Here is a 25,488-nt window from a genome sequence, read left to right on the forward strand (position 1 = left end):
GGCCTGAGGACAGGCATGCCGTAGCAAGCGCCATGACAAGACTCCTTTTGACCTGGCGTGTCTTGGATACACAGTGCAGGAGGCAGGGTTGAGGAAGGGGCTCGGGTCCTGGAGAGGGCCGGGGTCTCGGAGCTGGGACCAGAGCTGCCAGGGAAGGTCTGTCTTGAGGACATTGAGTGGCCCCCCCCCACGGATGGAAGGCAACGAACTTCCTGCCACCTACAGGCTCCAGAAGGGCAAGGCCTGCCCAGATGGGGACAAGTGCCGCTGTGCCCACGGACAAGAGGAGCTCAACGAGTGGCTGGACCGCCGCGAGGTGCTGAAGCAGAAGCTGGCCAAGGCCCGCAAGGACATGCTTCTGTGCCCGCGGGACGACGACTTCGGCAAGTACAACTTCCTGCTGCAAGAGGACGGGGACCCCGCTGGTGCCAGCCCAGAAGCCCCTGCTGCCACCACAGCTGCCACGACCAGCACCACCACTTCCACTGGGGAGTAGGGCCAGGTCTCCGCCTTGAGCCAAATCCTGGGGGGTGGGGAGGTGGGGCCGGAGGGTCTGATGAAATGGCCAGGGCAGGCCGGCTGGAGGTGGGAGGACAGGCAGCCCCCAAGGTCCTGTGGGATCCTGCCCATCCTTCCCACCCCTACTGCGCCACATGTGCATACCCAGGTCACATGCTGCAGCCCCAAGTGATCCTAGGGTCCCTGTCCAGGCAAAACGGAGGCAGTTCCTCCCCTACCTTGGCTCTCCTGGTTGGGGAGGGAGGGGCTTGGCTGACCCCTCCAGCTTCAGCCTACAGCTTTAATTTGTCTGCTCCAGAAGGGGGCCCAAAGCTCAGGGCTGGGGAGCCTGGGGTCCCAACTTGAATCTGCAGCAAAAGGGTCCTTCTCTTTTTCCCCTTTCTCCCTATTCTCTTCCCTGGGGGCAGATCCGGACACAACAGAGGGCAGGAGGCCCTGATTAGCTTTAAAATTCAGCCCCAGGATGGAGCTGGGGACACTGTAGTGGTCACTTAGCTGCCCAGTGCCTCAGTTTCCTACCCGGGTTGGAAGACGGTATGACAGCCAGGACTGGAACTAGATGGTGCTCCTGACACCACCGCCACCAGCCCTGTCCTTCACAGGCCACTGGTGTAGACTGGACATCCTTGGTCTTCAGAGCTGGCCCACCCAAACCCCAAACACAAACAGACCTAGCAGGAGGAATCATTTTCCCCAAGGTCTCCAGCCCCCATCCATCTCAGCAGCACTGGTCTTGGTTGGAAGGCCGAGTCGGTTAGTGGCTCGAGCTCCTCAGCTCTATGTAGCATCATCCCAAGAGCTGGGGAAGGGCTGCTCACAGGGGAGTTAGTCATGTTGGCACCTCATGGAAAGTCAGCTCCCCTGCTAGTGACGGCTGTTGGTGTAAGCAGCGATTATGTCCCCAAACACTCTCATGGACAGCTGGCAGGGCAGAGAGCAAGGCACCACGGCCTCAGGCTCTGAGCAAGGTAGATGGCATGGGGAAGAGTCCAGGCAACATGGAAAGAAGGGAGAAGATTCTGGTCTCCATGTGCCACTATGGGACACAGCTCCTCTTTCCTGAGAACCAGTGAAGTCCTTCCCTAAGACCTAAACATGCTGTTAGACTCATCTTCCGCAGCCCCACCCTGATGCCCAGCCCTGCCAGCTGCCTAGGACCCTAGCTGACCCCCAGCCTATGCCCCCACCCACCAAGGCCTCTCCCGTCGTCTGACATGTCTATGTGCATCCAGCCCTCCAGCCCACTCCCCATGGGTAGACCCAGCCTCCCTTGGTTCCCCAGACATTCCAGAATGCCCCACACCATTGGCACAAGGAGTGGGGCACCCCTAGAAGGAACCAGGGACTGAGGTTAGCGGGGAGTGAGATGGAGAGAATGGACACCCTGTATTTCCCCCCCAGCCAGGATCGCTAGTGCTCGATGACATAATGATGGGTGCCCTGGGCACAGAGGACTTGGTTCCTCATGCTGCCATTGCCCACCCTTCTCCTGATAATCATGGCATGCACCCTTCCCTCTCCCATGCCCCCTGCCCCTGCCCCCAGCGGGCCAGCACCACAGTTTGGGTGCTGGCAGTGTGGCTGGAGGGGAGGAGAGACCACACCCAAGGTGGGGGCTGTGGCTGTGAATGTTGGTGACCCTTGTTCTCCCGACCTGTGATGTTGCAGTCTGTCATCACCAGCCTTGTTTTTAGTGTGTATATATGTCGCTCCCATGATGCATATATACACAGGTATTAAATATATCGCTCTATATAATATTATATATGTGTGTGGTATCCAAGGAATCTCTTCTAATGAGGGAGGGCTAAAGATAAAGAATTTGGAGAGAAACTGCAGACATGTTTGCCGGCTTTGGAGGTCACCTGCTTACTTGAGGGAACTGAGACTAGAGCCATGGCTCACAGGTGACCTGGCCAGAGGGGCAAGGTGGCCACACCTGGGTCCCGTTCTGCCTGCGGGTTCCCATACCACCCATGTATAAATGATAGAGGTGGAATGATCCAGAAAATGATTGGTGTTTTTCTCCCCACAAAGGAGAAGGATGAGTAGAGTCTCCATCGTTAGCTTGTTATCTGTCCAGGAGACCCAGGGATCCAGGCTCCGTGGCCTTCCAGACCTGGATCCCCCACAGGGTAGAAGAGCAAGTGGGAGGCCATGGGAGGGGTGTGGAAGACAACAAAACGCTTACTGATTGATGGTGGTAGTGAATTCAGATGCCACATCCCCTCCAGGGCCTCTGGATGGGAGGTTCAGAGAGTTGAAGCTGGACCCATGCCCACCCCTGGCAAGCAGCGACAAGATGGCCTAGTGGACACGGGGCTGGGACAGCATGAGGAGGGAGGGAGCTGCATTTCTCCATTGGGCAGAATTCATTTAATGATCTTTTTAAAATGTTTGTGTATTAAAAAAATTTAAGAATACCACACTTTAATATTAAATATCATAAGGTCTAGTATCTTGATAATAATGTAGATGTTTTAATAACAATTTTTGTCCTTCTTAAAATAAAATGAAAGAAACTTCTTTTAGCCTTTGTTCTAGAAAATAAATATGTGCACTTTGACCCCTGTCCCCCAGGTGTCGCTCCTGTTCCTCCCACCTAGGACTTGTGTCCAACAGACCTGGGCTGCCCAGGCCTCCGGGGACAGAGCTGGCCCCAGCTGGCTGTGCTCGGACATTCCGAGGGGTGAGGGAGGCCTGTGTCCCTTGAGACCCAGCTGACCCTGCTCAGGCAGCACCCTGGTGACAGGGACAGGTCATGCTGCATGAGGAGCTCCAGCAGTCTCCCCACCACCGCCGGCTTTTCTGCAGCCTGCCTGCTCACAGCCTCCCTGCGAGGCTGCCAGGGGCACCACATCTCCCCTGCCTTCACCAGCGCGTGCCTCTCTCGGCTCTGGCCCTGTCTGCGTGCATCTTCTCCAAGGAGGCGAAGGGTCATGCACTGTGACCCCAACTGCAACTCCTCCAGGCCCAAGGAAGACCTGAGGTCCTATTGGCGTTTTCTCCACTCCTTTTTGTTGTTGTTTGTTTTTGGTTTTTCGAGGTAGGGTCTCACTCTAGCCCAGGCTGACCTGGAATTAACTCTGTAGTCTTAGGGTGGCCTTGAACTCACACCAATCCTCTTCCCTCTGCCTCCCGAGTGCTGGGATTAAAAGCGCGTGCCACCACACCCCGCTCAACCCTTTTCTTTAATGCTTATGTCTCACCATGTAGTCCCGGCTGACTAGGAACTCCTTATGTAGCCAAGGCCAGTCTTGAACTTCTGATCTTCCTCCTTTCTTGCTGCTACAATCAGCAGTTTCTTCAGTCTTTTTGTTTTGTTGGCTTTTTGAGGTAAGGTCTCACTGTAGCCTTGCATTACTACTTCTGACTTTCCAAGCCACCTGGCCCTACAGATAGGGTCACTCTCTGACCATTGCTGACATTGCCAGCTAGACACTGAGTGCAGCATGGAATTCAGGAGCATGAAAATTCTGTACGGTTCAGGCCTGGCTGGGTTTGTCATTGAGATTTGAGCACCTCACATGGTCGAGCCTGGTGCCACATACATGATGCATTAATCTAGGAGGAGGCAACATAAAAAATAGAAATTTTGAGCCGGGCGTGGTGGCACACACCTTTAGTCCCAGCACTCGGGAGGCAGAGGTAGGAGGATTGCCGTGAGTTTGAGGCCACCCTGAGACTACATAGTGTGAGACCCTACCTTGAAAAAAAAAAAAGAAAGGAAAATAGAAATTTACTTGACCAACAGTTCAGGAGGCTGCAAGCTCAAGGAGCCTGATGCCAGCCAGCATCTGCCTGTCATCTGGTAAGGGGTTCTGGGTTAAATCTACATGGTAGAGATGCCTGCCCCATCTCCATACAAGTTTGCTAGTATAGGTCTGTTCATTTTTTTTTTTGAGATAGTGTCTTACTATGTAGTCCAGGCTGGCCTGGAACCTGTGATCCTCCTGCCTCTGTCTCCTACATTCACAGACTACGGGTGCATACCACTACCTCGCCTAGCTTACTAATTAGCTCTAAGCCACAGAATGGAGCAACTGCGGGGCAGAGAGAATATAGGCCTGTGAAGACAGGGCCACTTGGGGCCTTGACGAATGAGACAAACTGAAGCAGACAGTCCTGCCCAGTGTCGGACTTGATCCAGACACTGTGCGTAGAGACAGTCACTCTCCATCGCAGCCTGTGAGCTTCTGTTTACACTGCAGTCCGCAGAGAATCAGCAAAAGTTCTCAGAGGGAGCGGGGGTGGGGGTGCGGTGGATCAGGTGCCAGTGGAAACTGGGTGTCGGCACAGGTTCCTTTGGCTCTGGTGGTCTCGACCGCACGTGGCAAACCAAAGGGGCATGGCAAGGAATGTTCCCAAAAGAAGAATGCAGATCTGTCCTTGGCTGGGGGCACAGGGGCTTTCATCAGGACAGCCCTTAAACTCAGGAAATGAAAGAGAGTGTGCAAACAAGACTTCAGTGAACCTGGTGGACTGACTTCAGTTCTTATAAATTCCCTCTGCTTCTCTCCTCCTGATCTACCTTTGGCTCAAGTTAGTAAGCATTTTCTTTCTTTTTTCTTTTTAATTTTTATTAACATTTTCCATGATTATAAAAAATTATCCCATGGAGGGCTGGAGAGATGGCTTAGTGGTTAAGCACTTGCCTATGAAGCCTAAGGACCTAAGGTTCAGGGTTCAATTCCCCAGGACCCATGTAAGCCAGATGCATAATGTGGCGCGTGCATCTGGAGTTCATTTGCAGTGGCTGGAGGCCCTGGCACACCCATTCTCTCTCTCTCTCTCTCTCTCTCTCTCTCTCTCTCTCTCTATCTGCTTCTTTCTGTCACTCTCAAATAAATAAAAATAAGCAAAAATTTGTTTTAAAAATCCCATAGTAATACTGTCCCTCCCCACCCCCACACTTTCCCCTTTGAAATTCCATTCTCCATCATATTACCTCCCCATCTCAATCATTGTACTTACATATATACAATATCAACCTATTAAGTACCCTCCTCCCTTCCTTTCTCTTCCCTTTATATCTCCTTTTTAACTTACTGGCATAAGCATTTTCTTGACTGAGCATCCACCCCATCTAGATCCTAGGGATACAAGATACGGAGGAAATTCTTTCCCCTTGAATCTGCAGTCTTCTGGAAGGCCAGCCTGAGTGTGAGTGAATCGTAATTAATGTGCCCCGCTGTCCTGCAGCCATTCTTTCCCTCCTAATCTTTTTTCTTTTTCAGCTAGGCTGACCTGGAATTCATCTGTACTCTCAGGGTAGCCTCGAACTCACAGCAATCCTCCTACCTCTGCCTCCCAAGTCCTGGGATTAAAGGCGTGCGCCAGCACACCCGGCCCCTAATCTTATTTCAACCTGCAGTTCCACATACCACTGTAACCTGGAGATTCACAGCCAGCGTCTAATGCTCACAGCACGGATGATGGGAATGACTGAGCACAGGTCTGTTTCTGGCCTTGGCCTGCATAGGGCCACGCTGAGTGGTACCAGCACAGGGCACCAGTTCCTCCACTCTGGGGAGAGGCCTGGAGTGGGACTTGTAGGCAGCTCTACACCTGTCCTGTCCAGCGAGGCCTTTGAGGTTTCTCTCTCTCTCTCTCTCACACACACAATCTACATAATTCCCATTTAGGCGAGCCTGTTAACCTCCTGGGAGATACACCCAGTCCCTCAGAAAAGGGTAACTCAAGCCACTGGACCTGGTTAATGAGCAGTAAGTGTGTCTCACCCTCTTCTGGCATGTTTTGAAATTTTTATTTATTTATTTGAGAGTGACAGACAGAGAGAGAAAGAGGCAAATAGATGGAGAATGGGTGCGTCAGGGCCTCCAGCCACTGCAAACAAACTCCAGACGTATGTGCCCCCTTATACATCTGGCTTATGTGGGTCCTGGGGAGTTGAACCTCAAACCAGTGTTCTTAGGCTTCACAGGCAAGCGCTTAACTGTTAAGCCATCTCTCCAGTCCCTGGCATTTTTAAAAAATATTTTATTTTATTTAACAGAGAGAAAGGGGGAAAAAGGGAGAGAGAATGGGTGTGTAAGGGTTTCTAGCCATTGCAGATGAACTCCAGACACATGTGCCACCTTGTGCATCTGGCTAATGTGGGTCCTAGGGAATTGAACCTGGGTCCTTTAGCTTTGCAGGCAAATGCCTTAACTGCTAAGGCAATCCTCCATTTTCTTTTTGAGCCTAGAAGTTAAATGTGTCCTTCTGGTCAAGGAGAGGGCAAGACATGATGAAAATTCTGAACCAAAAATACCTGGGAGCAGGTAATTTATTTAAAAAAATAGAAATTGAAGTCAGGCATGGTGGCACATGCCTTTAATTCCAGCACTTGGTAGGAGGATCACCATGAGTTTGAGTTTGAGGCCACCCTGTGACTACAAAGTGAATTCCAGGTCAGCCTGGACTAGAGTGAGAGCTGACGTCAAAAAACCAAAAGAAATTGCCAGGCATGGTGGCACATGCCTTTAATCCCAACACTCAGGAGACAGAGATAGGAGGATCACTGTGAGTTTGAGGACATCCTACAACTACAGAGTGAATTCCAGGTCAACCTCCACTACAGTGAGACCTTACCTCAAAAAAAAAAAAAAAAAATCATGACTTTAGTTCCAGCACTCGGGAGGCAGAGGTAGGAGGGTCACCATGAGTTCGAGGTCACCCTGAGACTACATAGTGAATTCCAGGTCAGCCTGAGCTACAGCGAGACGCTGCCTGGGGAGGGGGGATTTTTTTTGAAGTAGAGGCTGAGGAGATGGCTCAGTAGTCAAAAGCATTTGCTTGCAAAGCCTGTTGGTCACCTCAGGTTCTATTCCCCAAGTACCCACTTAAAGCCAGATACGTAAAGTGGTGCACACTCGTTCTCTTTCTCTCCCTCTCCATCCCTTGAAGAAAAAGAAGGCTCCGTTGGGGCCATGTGTGGTGGCACATGCCTTTAATCCCAGTACTTAGGAAGCAGAGGCAGGAGGATCACTGTGAGCTCAAGGTCACCTTGAGACTATAGTGAATTCCAGGTCAGCCTGGCTACAGTGAAACCCTACCTAAAAAAAAAAAAAGAAGAAGAAGAAGAAGAAGGCTCCATTGGACTGGAAAGATGGTTTAGCAGTAAGGCATTTGCCTACACCTAAGGACTCAGGGCTTTGATTCTCCAGGACCCACATGAGCCAGATGCACAAGAGGGAGCATGTGTCTGGAGTTCGTTTTCAGTGGCTGGAGGCCCTGGCACATCCATTGTGTCTCTCTCTCCAAGCTGGGTGTGGTGGAGCACACCTTTAATCCCAGCACTCGGGAGGCAGAGGTAGGAGGATCGCTGTGAGTTCGAGTCCACCCTGAGACTACATAGTGAATTCCAGGTCAGCCTGAGCTACAGTGAGAAAGAAAGAAAAGAAGGCTCCATAAAGTGCTTGCCTACCACAAGGCCCTGGGTTTCTCCCACATCACTCCCACACACAATTTTTTTTCATTAATTTAGGAAAAGGACACAATTTGGGGAGGACTATTATGAAAGAAGAAGGTAGAGAATACGGTAGGGCTTGGCGTGGTGGCGCACACCTTTAATCGCAGCACTTGGGAGGCAGACGTAGGAGGATCACTGTGAGTTCGAGGCCAGCCCGAGACTATAGTGAATTCCAGGTCAGCCTGAGCCAGAGCGAGACCCTACCTGGAAAAAAACAACAACAAAAAGAATATGCTAGGGATGTGGGGGAGGCTTGGAGAAGCCAGAGGGGCTCTTGAAGTATTTTCTGTTTTGGTGTAAACTGTGATTTTTTTTTTTTTTTGGTGGGGCCTGGGGGGGGTGAGGAAGCAAAAAGGATCTCTGTGGAGGTCAGCTACAGAGCAGGAAATCAAGTGCTCATTACACCTATCCCAGAGGTCTGGTAGCTGTGGCCGTCATTGCATTTGCGTTTTGCATTTGAGACCCAGAATCGCTGCTTGACTTGATTCCACATTAGCGCAAGGGAGACTTGACAGCCTGACATGCCCTGGCTACGACTGGCTTTCCTCTGATGTCAGTAAAAGGATGCTGACACACAGGTCCTTGGCTTCAGCCACACACACAAGTAGCCCAAGGATCACAGAGGCCAGACGGTGTCCTGATGGGAGGGCAAAGGAGGGGACCGCAGCAAGCAGCCAAGTGCCACCAAAGTCCTTATAATAGACTAGGAAATGTTTCGTCATCCAGGACAAGCCTGAGCCAGATTGGCAGGGCTACTCCGTTTTAGTAGTGCCCACCCTACCAGCCTTCCAAGGACCCAGCTGCCAGCGACCTGCCTCTTCCCCCCTGTCTCCGGGAGACCAAAGAACCTCAGGCTACAGATTTTGACACTACCCCTTGAAGAACAGGCTCCAGGTTCTACCGTTACGCACGCCACATGTGCACACACTTGCGTGCCTTGCAGGACACGTGCGCGTGGCACATACACGTCATCCCAGCGTGCCCAAGCCCTTGAGGCTCACGAGCTCCTATGGGGGCACGGTGCTGCTGCCTCCTCTGGATGTGCCCCAGTGTCTCTCACGCTTAGCTGCCTGGGGTGCTGGTCTTGCCTGCCATTGCCTCCTCTGCCACCCCTGGCCCCAGTCTGGGATGAGTCCCACGGCGTGCTCCACTCTCCGCTGTGCCCGAGCCTCCGGGCTTCCTCCACCCCGCTCAGCTCGGCGCGTGCACCCCACTGCTGGCTTGCTGTGGGCGTGGAGCTCTGCTTACCGTTCGCATGGCTCCCAGCCTGGGGGAGAACTTCCCTTCGCAAAGTTAGATAACAGGCCAGGTTCTCTGTTTGAGGATTGGCGCAGCGGCTCCACGTGCTGGGGCTGGCGCGGGGCCAGGCCCGCCCTGCCAAGCAGCGGGAAGGGAAGGCCTGGCTGCAGCCGGCGCTGGCAGGTGGCCGAGCTGGGGGTGGACAGGCGGGCTGGGAATGCCCATTGGCTGCCTCAGGCTCCCACCCTGCCTGCCTCCCTAGCCTGCAGGCTCCCCGGCCAGCCTCTGTTTCTCCAGCTGCTTCTAAACTCACAGGGAAGCAAGCACCTCCTGCTGGGCCATGTCAAGCTGCGACCGGATTGGAGTGGCCCCTGCCATGGACATGCCTGAGGTCCTCAAGTCCCTGCTGGAGCACTCTCTCCCGTGGCCAGAGAGGAGGACAGGTAAGAGTGCAGGTGGTCTGTGTTGCCGTGTTGTTTTTGGAGCCCAAGGGGTGGCGAGCAGGCACAGGGCTAGCCACTAGCCTGGAGGGACGGGGTAGGAAGGGTCCCCAGCAGGGGTCTGCCCTTGGTTCTGTCCTGGACCTAGGAAAGGCTGCAATGCAGAGAAGGTCCTGGGGAGGTGTGTGGGTACCACACCAACTCTGGAGCTGGCCCCCTGTGCCTACTTGCTTCAGGAGCCATGGCTAGTGTGCAGCCATGGACTGGTGCTGGCCTCACGTGGGACAGGACGGGACCAGAGAGCCTGTTGAACAAATCAGCCGGATGCTAATCACTTCTTAAGCTCCCTCCTTCGGCAGGATAGGGGTGGGCTGAGGGTTAGCAAAGCCAGTAGATTTGGGCAGCAGAAGCCCTTGTCTGGAGAAGAGGCTTTTTCTGCTCCTGCCACTTGCTCTCTCTGCTGGAGGGCTGAACTCATGGATGGGATGGAAGCTGTTATGTAACAGGACCACAAGGCTCTGGAGCCCCGCGTTCCTAGGATACCACAGACAAACCCAGGCGAGGGAAGAGCAGAGGAGAGGAGCAGAGGGGGTGGAAGAGGATGCGGAGTGAGAGGCAGCTTGGGCAGCCAGTACCAGGTGTCTTTGCAAGTCTTTCCTGGGAGACTCCAGTCTCAGAATGCTTCTCTGTGGGCAACCGGAGGAGTGCTCAGGTTCCCTCCTCACAGGTATTTCTCCAAATGGCTCTCAAGGCCTAAAATGTCTAAGGCTCACTTCAGGTCATTAATGCCCTTATCAGTTTTCCCCCCACTTCGCTGGGGACTGAATCCAGGATTCCTGGTCCCTCCTCACTGCCTTTAGAGGAGCCCACCTGGTCTCTGCTACCCGAGAGTGACAGGAGCTCAGGGTGCCCCTCAGGGGATGTGTTTGTAAGCTTCTGTCTCATTCTGTGCCGGCACCTGATAAATCTCATCACCCTTTGTACAACTTCTTTCTGTTGGACTCTTAGCCTCCTCCCAAACTTTGGAGTCAGAGGACAGCCCCTGGCCTCCTCTAACCCCTTTGAGGCCAAGTACAGGCTTAATTTTGTTAACTCAAGAAAGGCAGGGCAGTGGCAGCAGACTCTGCTCTAGAGAGATGCTGTTTAAGGGAGAAGAGTTTTCCCCAGAGCTCAGAGCAGGGTGACCCGAGGGTCTCATGGGTTTTTGGGTCCTTAGAACACAGTTTGTAGTTTCCAATACTGCAGCATCCTGGCTGTCCTCTGAAGTGGACATCACAGAAGGAGTCCTATTCCCTCTAGTATGCTGGACACCAGCTGCTGACCAGGAGAAGTCCACCTCCTCATGGAAGCCTCAGGACGAGCCTCAGCTGCAGGGCACATCCACAAACAGGTCACAGCTTTACAAAGTCAAACACAGAGCCTTCCCTTCCTGACCCAAGTCCCAGGGAAGACGATGGAGCCTCCTCCTTGGCCTGTCCAGGTGTCCCAGGATGCCCCACTCACTGCACTGCAAGGGCCAGCTCCCAGTTGGGCAGGAAAACGTTTTCAAGGGTGACTCAGGGCACATGAGGCCAGCAAGGCCTTTGAAGTGTGGCAGCAGCTGCCCGGGGCTGGCTCGCAGCTGGTCTGCAAAGCCCTGGGACAGCTGGAGGGTCCCCATCCCTGCTTCAGTGAGGCCGTCAAGGCCCATCACTTAGGGGACTTGCCAAGAGCTGGTAAGCAATGCTTGAGGATTAGTTGTCTGGTACACAGGCCAGTCTCAGGTCACCTCCTGTCACTTCATGTGCCACCTCATTGAAAGACACAGCATGTGGTCCCAAAAGACAGACAGATGCCCATGGACAACTGGGGAGAGGAAATAAGGGGAAGGTAGAGGAAGAGCTAGGGGAATCCAAAGGCTCCCACTGATATTGCCACCCCCATCTGCAGTCATTACCCTCCAAAGCTCTCAGACGCTCCCAAACCATTTACAATAGAAACATCTGCCTGGACAGGTAGGCAAGAACACACCCACCACATGGAGCCAGCATTCTAAGCAGTCCTGTGGCAGGTACTTAAAAAACTGCTGTTGAGGCAGCTTCTCTCTAACTTCTCATACTCTGCATTGGCCTGTCCATGAGAACCGGCAGAACCAGAAGCTTGCCCTTCGCCTCTGTGCAAGGAGTAGGCTTCTCCTTGTGGGGGGGGGGTAGCCTTGCAGACTCCCCACATTCTCTTTCCCCAGCACAGTTAGGTCACTCACCCACGTGGTGCCAAGGCTCCAGTGGGAAGGAATGTCGGAAGAAAGCAATGCAGGGGCTGGAGAGATGGTTTAGCAGTTAAGGCCCTTGCCTTGGGAGCCTAAGGACTCAGGTTTGAGTGCCCAGATCCCACGTTAGCCAGGTGAACATGGTGACACACGTGTTAGGAGTTCCTTTGCAGTGGCTAGAGGCCCTGGCATGCCCATTCTCTCTCTCCCTTTCATAAATAAATAAAAATAAAATATTCAAAGAGAAGAAAGCAGTACAGAGTGTGGGAAGTTCCAGGTGCGCCCTCAAGCTCTCTCTCCCTGCAGCTTCCTGCTCTGTGTTCTAGTTCAAAGACACCCCATCAGATGCACATAGGGGGCCTCCATCTTGCTGTTCCCTGGCCTGTGGCGGCCTTGGCAGACCACCTGGCCCCGGGTTAACTTTCTCAAGCAGTGCAGACTAGACCCAAGTCTCCCATGGTTACCTGGTGGCCCTTACTCCGGGCCAACTAGTTCAATCAATTTCCCTACAGGCAGAAAAATGCATGAGCCAAAGAGTGGGTCTGTACTCCAAGTCCTGACTCGGTTTTCTCTCTATCTCTGGGTCCTCATCCTTAATGTCTAATCCCCCTGACTCTGCTACTACCCTTTTCCCCTAAGGGTTCTGTCCATCTCCCATTCTTTTTTTCTCCAGCATCTACAAAGATCCTGAGTCTATAAACCACTCCATTTACTCTTACCACTGTATCTTCTCTCCAGCATGGGGTCTTGGCTATGCTTGGAGCACCCCCGCCCCCAAATCTCTCTGCTTTAGCTGTTTTCTCAAGCTTTTTTCTCCAGGAGCTGCAAAGCTTGAAACAGGGCTGTCCCTTTGAGCTAAGTAGACAGAGTCCCAACCCCTAGGCACTCCTAAACCTGAGTCACTTCGGGATGAGGCAGAAAGCTCTGGGAAGACAGCAGAGCCTTAAAATCAGACAGAAGATGTGACCCCTGGTCCTGTTGCCCACTGGTTGGCTATCCTTAATCTGCTTCTCTCTTTCAATTACAGTTCTTTTTATTTATTTATTTATTTAGAGAGACAGAGAGAATGGGCTAGCCAGGGCCTCCTGCTGTTGCAAACGGAACCCAGATGCATGCACCACTTTATGGCACCTCATCCCCATCCTTTAAAAACAGGAGAAAGGAGTACTACAGGCTTGTTGCCAGGACCCAGTGAAAGCCACAAACTGTGATGTGCCATGCTGTTTTCACCAAAAGACCAAGAGCCACATGACCTGGCGCAATGCACCTGTAACCTGACCCTTCTTTCCACCTTCCTTTAGAAACCCGAATGCTATGAGATTGTGCACACACAGTGCTGTCTCCTTGGAAACACGTGTCGAGATGCCTTTGGGCATGGCCCTGCACCAAACAGGACAATAGGCAAGGTCTTAGGAGGACTTTCTGGGGCAGAGCAGGGTGCATGGGTGGTGGTGGGGGGGGGGGGCTCTGTCCTGTCTTCTTGGTTGACTGAAGCAGGCTCAGAGTTTGGTCTTAGTGGAGGTCCACATGGGCCTCACATAGCCTGGGGAACCAGAGCAAAACTCAGAAAGCATGGCATCTGCCTCTGGGAGGAGGACAGGAAACACGGCCTTCCATGTGCCGGGTGTGTTGACTCATTTACTCACTTCAGCCTGCGAAGTGGCATATTTTCCCCATTCTTCTAGTAAGGAGATGAACTCACAGAGCTTGGACGTCCTCTTTCCTTGTACTTAAGAAGCTCCCAGCCTTCTTTTCTATCTGCCTCCATCCAATCAGAAATGTGAGATCTCATCTTCATCGGGGTTAACAGAAATGACAGCAATGGTAAAGGGCCCCCTTTCAAGGTGGCTTTGTATCCAGCCAGACCTCAAGTTAGGCTGTTATAGCAATGGCCTGAGCCTCATGGCCAGCCAATTTCAGGCATATGGGCCAGCAATTATGCCGCCCAGTTGTCCATCACTGAGCAATGGCATTGCAAGAGAGACCTGCTTACCCATTCTCCAAAGAGGAGAATGCTGAAGATGGGAGGGCCACGCCCAGCTCCTCCTGCTTCCAGGGTCATGCCCAGTCTCTTAAACCATGTTGTGTTTCTTGGTCACCCAGTTATTCATCACTTGCTTACTGAGCACTTGCTGTGCTGCGGCTCAGGCATAAATGAGACAAGCGCTGTCCTTGTTCAACTTGTACTTGCAATCCAAAGGCACTCAGCAGCCCTGGAGACTGGGACAGGTCTGTCTTTCTTTCTCTCTTTCTTTCTTTCTTTTTTGGGGCAGGGTCTCACTCTAGCCCAGGATGACCTGGAATTCGCTATGTACTGTCCGGGTAGCCTTGAACTCACTGCAATCCACCTACCTCTGCCTCCAGGGTTCTGGGATTAATGGTGTGCACCACCTCACCCGGCTTCTTTCTCTCTCTCTCTCTCTCTTTCTTTCTTTCTTCCTCTCTCTCTTTCTTTCTTTTTCCTTCTTTTCTTTTTTTGGTTTTTCGAGGTAGGGTCTCACTCTAGCCTAGGCTGACCTGGAATTCACTATGTAGTCTCAAAGTGGCTGACCTTGAACTCACGGTGATCCACCTACCTCTGCCCCCTGAGTGCTGGGATTAAAGATGTGTGTCACCATGCCCAGCCAGGACAGATCTTTCTAATGGATGGCATTTCAGCTAAGGTCTGGAGAGTAAGGAAGATCCAGTTATGTGGGGAACTTTCAGACTGTGGGGAAAGCACTTGCAAAGACCCTTTCTTTTCTTTTCTAAATTTAAAATATTTTATTATTTATTTATTTATTTGAGAGAGAGAGAGAGAGAATGAGTGTGCCAGGACCTCCAGCCACTGCAGACGAACTCCAGGCACGTGTGCTACCTTGTGCATCTGGCTTACATGGGTACTGGGGAATTGAACCTGGGTCCTTAGGCTTCACAGGCAAGTGCCTTAAGTGCTAAACCATCTCTCCGGTCCCCACTGCCTCTTTTTGCTGTTGTTGTTTGCTTGTTTTTGTTTTTTTTTTGTTTGAGGTAGTGTCTTGCTCTAGTCCAGGCCGACCTGGTATTCACTCTGTGGTCTCAGGGTGGCCTCAAACTCATGGCAATCCTCCTACCTCTGCCTCCAAAGTGGCAAAGGCCCTTTCTTTTGTCTGAAGGCCACTGTGGTCACAGATAAGCAAGGGGGAGTGAAGTATGAGGTGAGGTTGGGAAAGGCCGGGGGATGAGGCCTTGAGGAAAGCTCACTGCGTCACCAACAGGACGTCAGCGATGGGCTGTCAGGTGGAGATGCTGACCACACTGCGGTGGTGGGCAGTGAGGGTTTCTTCTCTCTGACGGTGGTACGCTTAGGGAAGCTTCTCTGTGATCCAGACCCTGGGAGTTTTACAACATGCGAGCCAAACAGGAAACTAGGACTCTCGAAAGTATTGAAGAGACAGGCAAGAATTTAAAAGGAGCCTCCACCCACCACTTCTACTCTGGACCACACCGAGCCTGAAGCACAAGCCACAGCCCGAGAGTTCCTCAGCCACAAGTATGCAGGTTAGAAAGGAGAGCTGTTGGCAAGTCAGTGCCTGGGACTTCTCCTAAAGCTAGCTCGTGCTTGTTCTTTCAGATTCCTCCATGAATCAAACACAGCGACTGTTATTTCATGTTAAAAATGTGAGCCAGGCGTGTTGGCACACTCCTTTAATCCCAGCACTCTGGAGGCAGAAGTAGGAGGATCGCTGTGAGTTCAAGGCCACCCTGAGACTACATAGTGAATTCCAAGTCAGCCTGGGATAGATTGAGACCCTACCTCGAAAAGCCAAGGAAAAAAAAAAAAATGCTCCAAGTATGGGACCTGGCTCTGAGAGGCTTTGTTAACCCTCCTACCAGCAGTAACCAAAGCAAACACACCCAACAGTATTTCCTGAGTTCCTGCCCTGAGCAAGGCCTTGTGCTTGCCTGCCTCTGGTCTGGGCTTTGCTAGGACTCAGGGGAAGCCTTAACACCATCTTGCTTTTATGTATCTCTTGTACATCCCTAGCTCAAGTCCCATTTGCCAGTCCTGAATTTAATGTGTGCCCAAGATAATTCTTCATCTGATGTGACCCAGGGAAGCCAACAGGTTGGACACCCCATGCTGTATAAGGAGATCATTATGGGGTGTCTCATCAAAGGCTCCCATGAGAATCACTTTAAAAAATATTTTATTTTTATTTATTTGACAGAGAACGAGGGAGACAGAGAGAATGGGCACACCAGGGCCTCCAGTCACTACAAACGAACTCCAGGTGCATGTGCCCCCTTGTGCATCTGGCTAACATGGGTCCTGGGGAAATCAAACCTGGGTCCTTTGGCTTTGCAAGCAAGAGCCTTAACTGCTATGCCATCCCTCTGGCCTGTGAATCACTTTTTTTTTTTTTTTCTTCTGAGGTAGGGTCTCACTCTAGCTCAGGCTGACCTGGAATTCACTATGGAGTCTCAGGGTGGCCTCGAACTCATGTGATCCTCTTACCTCTACCTCCCAAATGCTGGGATTAAAGGCATGTGCCACCATGTCCAGCTCTGTTAATCACTTTTTAATGCATATGTTCAACCCAACACAATTTCTAACTTAGGTTAGTTAGCAGGTTTCTGGAACAGTAAAGAACAGAATTTAAAGTCCAGGTCAGCTCTGGAAAACAGACATTTCTTTTCCTGTTCTGGCTTTACTTTAGGCTCTGTATCTCATTCTTACAGCCAGAATCTTGTCGTCCTAATACCCACAATAACTCAACTCCTGACACAACACAACCTAGAAGGAAGAGAAGGGGCCAGGTGGATGCCTCACTCTGTCATGTACACTGCTGTCCTAGGGGCACTTGACAGGACTTATCACAGTTCTAACAAGCACCCTGTGAGACGGGCATCTTCATCTGTTTCCCAGGGGAAGTGACAGGTGTAGAAGCCATTTGCACACAGTTGGTCAGTGGCTGAGTGTCTCCCCAGGCCTGCCTTCCAAACCCACAAAGTCACAGCTGCCCCAGACCTCTCATGTCCCTTAGGAAGCCACTGCATATTATTGCTGGGTATGGCAGTGCATGCCTTTAATAGCAGCACTCTGGAGGTAGAGATAGGACTGAAGTGAGTTTGAGACTACATAGTGAATTCCAGGTCAGCCTGGGCTACAGTGAAACCCTACCTCAGGAAAAAAAAAAAAAAAAAAGGCACTTGCTTGCAAAGACTGCCTGGGTTCAATTCCAGAAGCCACCCACATAAGCCACATGCACAAAAAAAAAAAAAAAAAAAAAGGCTTAAGCATCTGGCATTGGTTTGCAGTGGCAGGAGGCCCTGGTGCCCCACCCCCACATGTACATTATAAATAAATAAAATTTTTTGAAAACACCTGTTATTACAGAATACTATGGTAGCACATCAAACCTTTAAAGTCTCAACCAGGTACTAACATGTTCTTTAAGTGTCTATTTCTTTGTAGGGCTGACAGGCACTATAAAAATTAGCGAGTTACTCCTCACAACATTATTCCTCCACTATGGGAAGAGGCGAAGTCACAGGAGCACTGACAGAAGATAAAGGCAGCGAGGCGGCTGGGGTTGGAGAAGGGTGAAGAGAACATGATGTGCCCACCTCCAGCTCAGTGCTGTTGATTGCTGCAAGTAGGCAACAGTTATCTCCACAGCTTGCAGTGAGGCACAAGAGGAAATGGCCCACGATGTCCTGAGGTACTTTGGACACAGCATTCACCCTTTGGTCATCCAAGGGGAAAAAAAAAAAAAAAAACACCTCTCTGAGGAGTGTCAGTAAATGACCAGAGAACAGATTAAGCTTAATCCTTTTTTTTCTTTTTAATATTTGTTATTTATTTGCAAGCAGAGAGATGTGGGGATGAGGAAAGATAGAGAATGGGTGCTCCAGGGTTTCTAGCCACTGGGAATGAACTCCAGACACATGCACCACTCTGTGCATCTGGCTTTACGTGGGGACTGGGGAATTGAACCCAGGTCACTAGGCTTTGCAGGCAAGTACCTTAACCACTGGGTCATCTCTCCAGCCCCAGGTTGAGTTTAGAAGCCCCAATCTGCCACTGTCACTTTTCTCTGGTGTCACTGGCCTGCTAGGTGAATGGATCCAACTTGGCTGGTGGGTGAAGCAGGCACTGTCCACTTTGGAGCTAAAAAAGAGGGTATTTAGTTCTTCCTACATTCCACCTGTGTTAGAAACAAGTAAGTTTCCAGTTTTATGTTACTAATCTTCCTCTGCTACCATGAGAATTGTTTTTCCTCCTCAACAATGTCATTTTAGCCATGAAAATATACATTTAAATCTAAGCCAGCTCAGTCTGGCCTTGAACTCACTGTAATAGGCACAAGGCATGTCCAGCTTTAACCCTTTATTTTTTTTTTGAGGTAGGGTCTCATTCTAGCTCAGGCTGACCTAGAATTCACTATGCAGTCTCAGGGTGGCCTTGACCTCATGGCGATCCTCCTACCTCCGCCTCCCAAGTGCTGGGATTAAAGACACGCGCCACCACACCCGGCTTTATTTTAAATTTTTTGTTGCTGTTTTTCGAGGTAGCATTTCACTTTAGCTCAGGCTGACCTGTAATTCATTATGTTGTCTCGGGGTGACCATGAATTCACAGTGAACTCACAGTACTCCTACCTCAGCCTCCACGCCACCACTCTTGGAATGCCATTTGAAATTTGCAACATACAGCTTGTCTTTGCACAGCTCTGTCATTTTCTGTCACAGTTTCCATACTGGATTTGTATCCATTGCTTTTAGTTGAATTAGGAAAACTACCATTTGTACCAGGTTTACAAATAAGCATTCTCACGGAAATGCTGTAGATCCTGTCATCTCTCCATCAGACACACAAAGAAGCCTGGAGAGGTGAAGCAATGGCCGGCAGCTTAGATTTAGGTGACCAAAGTCTCATGTGACAGCAAGAACTCGTATTTTCGAGTCACTCCCATCATCCTATCTCTAGTACCTCTCAAAGCCCTTCAAATCTCGCTTCCGAGGCCTAGTGAGCTACTCAAACTTTTCCCTCGACTTCTAGCAAAATTCTGATTCCATGCATTTTCATCCAGCTAGTATTCCTGCATCTACCTCAGGCACTATGGACTACCATTTTGCCAGTTCTTCAGTCCCTAGGAGCCATGGGAGGGACACAGGATAAGCCAAGTCCCTAGCCCTCTGGGAGTTTCAACCGGGAGAGTCTAGTATTGTTTGTGTTTGAAGCAGAGAGTGACCTTATAGAGAGGCACATCGTTTTGAATGCTGTCTTGGGGCAGCTTCCTATAAGGCCTTTACCCCTCTGCTCCCGCCCATGTCACACAGTTCCCTACCTCCAGTAGCATTTCTATTTTAGAACACGTGGTTCTCCCACAGAACGTATGATCAATACTTTGTGTTACGAATTTTTAAATATTTTATTTATTTATTACTTTTATTTTATTTGACGGAAAGAAAAAGGGTGGGGGGAAGAGGCAGAGAGAGAATGGGCGCACCAGGGTTCTAGCCACTGCAAACGAACTCCAAACGCGTGCACCCTCTTGTGTATCTGGCTCATGTGGATCCTGGGGAATCCAACCTGGGCCCTTTGACTTTGCAGACAGACGCCTTAACTGCTAAGCCATCCCTCCAGCTCTGTTTATTTGAGAGGAAGAGGCAGATAGAGTGAAAGAGACAGTGGGCATGCCAGGGCCTCCAGCAGCTGCAAATGAACTCCAGACACGTGTACCACCATGTGCATCTGGCTTACATTGGTCCTGAGGAATTGAACCTAGGTCCTTTGGCTTTGCATGCAAGCGCCTAACCGCTAAGCCATCTCTACAGCCCTGTGTTAAAGAGTATTTTGTTGTCGCCAAGGCAGGGTCTTACTCTAGCCCACACTGACCTGGAACTCACTCTAGCCCAGGATGACCTCGATCGAACTCATGGCTGGCAGCTTTCTCTCCAGAGCTGGGATTTTAGACGCTGCTGACCTACGATTATTATTTTTTTAATTTCCTAATTCTAGTTTTAAAAAAGGAAGAGAAAGTCCTGGAAGAGCACTCAGAGCTGTTCCAGACTGTAGCCGAGCCGCTTTAACTTTATGGCTGAGAAAACAAGCTCTAGCGGAGCGAGTGGACTTTCCCAAGGTCACCAGGTCGCCGAGGGTTAGGACGGAAGTGTGCGCAGAGCCCTGGCTCGGGGCTCGGTCTCAGGAATGCTCCTTCCACGCTAGTGTTTATCCGGCGGCCACGCCCGCCCCAGAAGCCTAGATCAGTGGGCAACCTGACACCCGGGCTCGGGCGGCGCCAAGCACGGCTCCGGCCATCCCTACCGCCCCGCGGAAAGGGCCGCCCTGCCCTCGGCCAACCTCGGGGTGTGGGAGGAGCGCTGGCTGCGGCGAGCGTCCGGGTCCCACCACCCAGGTCAAGAGTCCGCGGAGCCCCGAGGGCCGCCCCGCCCCGTCCCGCCCCTCGGCGCGCCGCAGCCGCACGTGCAGCGCCTCGTGCACCCGCGCCGGCCCCGCCCCCGCCCCCCCATTGGCTGTCCCGCCCCGTTCCAGCTCTTCCCCCCGCCCCACGCGGCCGGGCTCGGCTGCGGCTCCACGTGACCGGGACCCCCCCACCACCACCACACACACACACTCCGCGCCCACACTACGGAGGTTGCAAAGGGGACGTTAGGCAATGGAGGACCCCTAGCTGTGACGGAAACGTGAGGGTCGTGAAGGGGGCGCAGGCGAGACCCACACTCCAGTGGGCACCGAAGGCCCCTGGCAGGCTCGAGCGGTGCAGGGCTCCTCACCAGGTCCTGCACGTGTCCCCTTCGCCCAGCCGCGCGGCCAATCGCAGCCCGAGGCGTTGTGCCCGCCTCCCTCCCCGAAGAGGTCCACCAATCAGAAGCTGCACTCTGGGGTGGGGGGCGGCCCCGCGGGCCGAGCGTCATGAATAATGAATGAGGCCGAGCCTGCCGGCGGGCGGGGCGCCAGTGGAGGGAGGCGGGGGGAGGGGAGGAGGTGCGGCGGCGCGCCTGCGCAGTGCCGTCGGTGTCAGCAGCTGCGGCGGGTCGCGCGGCTCCGGCCCGTCTCGGGGGGTGCGTGCGTGCGTGCGTGCGTGCGTGCAGGCGGGCGGGGGAGGGAGGCGAGGCGCACGAGCCGGGCGCAGGCACGATGTCCGAGGCGGGCGGCGGGAAGAAGCCGCCTGTGGAGCCGCAGGCGGGGCCGGGGCCGGGGCCGGGGCGTGCTGCTGGAGAGCGGGGCTTGCCTGGTTCCTTCCCTCTGGTCCTGAGGAAGCTGATGGAGAACCCCCCGCGCGGCGCGCGCCTCGGTGAGGAGCGGGGTGGGGGGGCGAGGGGGAGGTTTGCGCGTGTCTGGGGGCGGGGTTTCTGCAAGGGCGGGGCCTCGTGGGGGCGGGGCGGGGCAGAGGTCAGGGTGAAGTGGTCCAGCGGAGGAGGATGTGGGCCCCGGGCGTGCGCTGGGCGCTGCGGGCAGGACGAGGCCTTGTGGTCGGGAGAGATCAAGGGGGCGAACTGGAGACGCTGTGTCTCCTGGAGCTTAGCAAGAAGGGCCGGGAGGGAGGAGGTGGGGCGAGGGAGTGGGAAGGCGTCCGTGTAGGGGGGTGACCGAGGGGGCCTGAGGGGAATGAATACAAGCCCGGATCTTTTATGGCGCCTCTCCTGAGGGGGGGGGTGTGTGTGCTTGCATTCGAATCCTTGGGATGCTTGTCTGAAACGCTGGTTCTTGGATCCCACCCAGTCTGAGGGTCCTGGGACAGGGGCCTGATTTTTAAGGAGCGCTTCTCCCTCCACCGCACCCCTGGGGGTGCAAAGTCCACCATGAAAGTTTGAGAAACCCTGATCTGCGTAGCACATTGCTTTTGTATATGGCTTTGCACCCTTATGGGGGAAGGAGAAGGACGAATCTTCCTCCCTGGGAGTGGACATCCAGCTGTTAAGATCCGTAGTGGACCTTTACTGAACTGTGTGTCCCTGAGATGCAGGTGGAGGAGACAGTGTGTGTCCGGGGATGGTACTGCCTTTTGGAGTGGAGAGGCTTGTCAGGTGAGGGCCTGAGTGAGACCACTGAGGCCCCTTCACCTGGTGAGTTGGAGCCACCGTGGAAGGACTGAGCTTCATCATATTGTGGGGCCACAAGAGTCCCTGGGGCCTGTGTGGAAAGCAGCTTTGGCCTTGGTGTTTGGCCTTGTAGATGAGGTTCTAGGCAGCAGAGAAATGCCACCTATTGTGGGATTTTAGGCACACTGAGATGTGCTTTCAGTGTGAGACCTTTGCATTTTCAAGAGCTCAGTGTGCAGTTCAGGGACTTGGGGCTCTGTAGGTCTTAGGTAGATTGCTTGTCCTGGAGCATTAATTTTCCGTTTTAAAATGTCATCCCCCCCACCTTGGGTAGGTTCTGAAGCTCCCATCCTTATGGTTGTCACTGTAGGGTTATAAATAGCTTCAGCACATTAGGTGAGGCCGGGCTCTTTCCTCCTGCTTCAGGACCTCATATGCACAAAACCTTTAGTCTTTAAGGGGATGTTTTGTTCCAGATCTGAGATTGAGACAAGCTGAGAGGCCTGATGTTCACATCTGGCAGGTTCTTGTTTAAGATTACCACAGAATGACAATTTGTAACAATGATTTTGCCTTATGTTTGCACATCCTCACAATGCACTGTAGGGTATTGTCCCCACTTTCCAGCTAAGGAAAGTTGAGGCTCAGAATGGTGCAGGAGAGTCTCAAGGTCACGTGGCATGTCTTATGACTGGCTGTCAGTTGAATGCTCTTTCTACTGCGATACAGTTTGATATGATAAACTGACAGCCATTGGTGTCAGTCCCTATGCCCTGAGAGACGGACAAATCCTTTATCTCTTACAATTAATTTAAAACCCCCACTGATTTAAAATAGCTTTGTTGGTTGTGGTGGTGTTTGACTGTTATCCCAGCACTTAAGGGGGGGGAGGCAGGAAGATTAGGAACTCAAGGTCATCCTCTGCTTTGTAGACAGTTCAAAGCCAGCTTGGGTTACATGAGACCCTGTCTTAAAATAAAATAAAATAACCTTAATTGCTTGAGCCAGGTAAAATGTGGCACTTGCTGTTGCTTGTCTTTCTATAACACTGATTTTGTATCTGCTCCCTTCTGTTTCTTGATCCTAAGTGACCCCACCCGACTCTGTCCAGTCATTCCTGTACAGAATGTGGAGTCGGGCTCTCCAGGGAGAAGAGCAGGGAAGCCATCTGGCCCACCCGGCCCACAGGCTTGGCTTTCTTACTTCCCACTTGTTTTTTTTTTTTTGTTTTTTTTTTTTAATATTTTACTTTGTTGTTGTTTTTGAGGTAGGGTCTCGCTCCAGCTTAGGCTGACCTGGAATTCACTATGTAGTCTCAGGGTGGCCTCAAACTCACTACAGTCCTCCTACCTCTGCCTCCCAAGGGCTGAGATTTAAGGCGTGCATCACCATGCCTGGCTCCAAATTGGTTTTAAACCAAAGCCTGGTAGAGAAAGTGGTTGCAGGGCCGGGCTTGGTGTTGCATGCCTTTAATCCCAGCACTCGGGAAGCAGAGGTAGGAGGAAAACCATGAGTTCAAGGCCACCCTGAGATAACACTGTAAATTCCAGGTCAGCCTGGGCTAAAGCGAGATCCTACCTCAAAAAAAAAAAAAAGAAAAGAAAAAGAAAGAAAGTGGTTGCAAGGAATTCAAGTTAATTTGTATTAGGCTCTATGACCAACTTCGGTTTGTCAAAAATCTCCATTTTAACTCACTGGGTGTATCTATTTTTATTGGACTTATGGGCTGCTTTTTGCTTTGTCTGTGGTCTCAAGGCCCATGTGAGACTGGCTTCTATCTAACATAATCATACTTGATTTCTCCTTTTCTCTTCTAAACCCCAAGTTCAAGGTTGTCTCCCTCAATTTTGAAAACCCATTATGAACTTGTCATGGAATTATCTCCCACTTCTCTGATTAGCCTCCCTGTCATTTTGATTTCCTTCCAGTCTTGTCACATTTCTCTCCTTTTTTTTTTTTCTTAATTAGCCTCTCTTGGATACCCATGTGCATAACCTTTTGACTGAAACAGTTAGGTGGGATCTGATCTTTATTAATTGGTTAGTTTTGCTTTGGAAAAAAAAAAAAAAGAAAGTCTTCCTTCTTCAGTTCCACGCTTCCTTCCTTCCAGAAAAACTGCCTCTTTTTGCTCCTTTAGAGACAGAGGCCTCCTGAATTGCTGGGAAAGAGGTCCTGAAAAGACAGCTCCAAGTCCTCTCAATGCAAAACACCTAAAATCCAGCAATCTCCCGTCAGTATATACATTTTCCCATAAACTTCTATCTTTCCCTTTGACCCCTGAAATCTAGAACTGAATCATAACGGCGTTCTTGCCTCAGTGAGCTCGCAGTAATAATGAATGCCTGCTATGTACTGGTAGTCATATTCACATGTCATCTCTGATCTTCACGAAAGAGGAGCAGCTTTATCCTTACCAACAGTAAGACACCCTGAGGCTCAAGTTGCTTTTTTTTTTTTTCTGGTTTTTCGAGGTAGGGTCTCACTGTAGGTCAGGCTGACCTAGAATTCACTATGGAGTCTCAGGGTGGCCTCAAACTCACGGCAGTCCTCCTACCTCTGCCTCCCAAGTGCTGGGATTAAAAGCGTGTGCCGCCACGCCCGGCTTAAGTTACATTTTTTAATAATTTTTGTGTTTTTTTTCTTATTTTTATTCATTTGAGAGAGAGAGAGAGAGAGAGAGAGGGAGGGAGGGAGGGAGGGAGGGAGGGAGGGAGGGAGAATGGACACACCAGGGCCTCCGGCCACTGCAAACAAACTCCATACGTATCTGCCACTTTGTGCATCTGGCTTATGTGGGTCCTGGGGAATCAAACCTGGGTCCTTAGGCTTTGCAGGCAAGCATCTTAACCGCTAAGCCTTTTCTCCAGCCCTCAAGTTAATTTCTTTAAAAAAAAATTGGGGGGCTGGAGAGATGGCTTAGCGGTTAAGGCGCTTGCCTGCAAAGTCAAAGGACTTTGGTTCAATTCTCCAGGACCCATGTAAGCCAGATGCACAAGGTGGAGCATGCATCTGGAGTTTGTTTGCAGTGGCTGGAAGCCCTGTCACGCCCATTTTCTCTTTCTCTGTCTCTTTCCCTCTCTCAAATAAGTAAATAAAATATTAAAAAAAAACATTTTATTATTTGAGACAGAATGGGAGAGAGGGAGGGAGGGAAAGAGAGAGAGAGAAAAGGAGGGGAGGGAGAGAATGGGCACACCAGGTCCTCCAGCCACTGTAAATGAACTCCATATGCATGTGCCACCATGAGAATCTGGCTTAGATGGGACCTGGAAAATCAAACCTGTGTCCTTAGGCTTCACGGCACACACCTTAACTGCTAAGCCACCTCCCCAGCCCTCAAGTTACATTTCTTCGCTAAGGTCACACATCACACAGCTAGTGCTGGGCAGCCTTGGTTCTCTATGGAGAATCATGACTGGAGGGAACAGGACAGGAAAACAAAGAAGTTATTGGCTTGAGGACCTCAGCTCTTTCCACACTAAGATAAGAAGAAAGATTAAAAATTATTTCCTTCCTTGTAGCCTCTCTGCTGCAGA

General features: G+C 51.5%; 2 protein-coding genes across 3 annotated transcripts in view; both read left to right on the plus strand.

The window, feature by feature from the left end:
- The window catches only part of Zc3h7b (zinc finger CCCH-type containing 7B), a 64,516-nt gene extending 61,466 nt beyond the window's left edge, over nucleotides 1-3,050 (plus strand). Inside the window, exon 23 of the mRNA XM_045151837.1 lies at nucleotides 226-3,050. Coding sequence (XP_045007772.1) covers nucleotides 226-496 — 271 coding nt within the window. The 3' untranslated portion in view covers nucleotides 497-3,050. The remainder of the gene's footprint in view (nucleotides 1-225) is intronic.
- A 6,377-nt stretch (nucleotides 3,051-9,427) lies between these two features.
- The window catches only part of Tef (TEF transcription factor, PAR bZIP family member), a 30,932-nt gene continuing 14,871 nt past the window's right edge, over nucleotides 9,428-25,488 (plus strand). The window contains exon 1 of one of the 2 annotated variants that reach the window (XM_004650342.2): nucleotides 9,428-9,675. In XM_004650342.2, the coding sequence (XP_004650399.1) occupies nucleotides 9,573-9,675 (103 nt within the window). In that variant the 5' untranslated portion in view covers nucleotides 9,428-9,572. Of the gene's footprint in view, nucleotides 9,676-21,047; nucleotides 21,205-25,488 lie in introns of those variants that run through there. The other variant, XM_004650341.2, reaches the window with a different exon arrangement.

The sequence above is a fragment of the Jaculus jaculus genome, chromosome 6, assembly GCF_020740685.1.
Source record: "Jaculus jaculus isolate mJacJac1 chromosome 6, mJacJac1.mat.Y.cur, whole genome shotgun sequence".
Lineage (NCBI taxonomy): Eukaryota > Metazoa > Chordata > Mammalia > Rodentia > Dipodidae > Jaculus > Jaculus jaculus.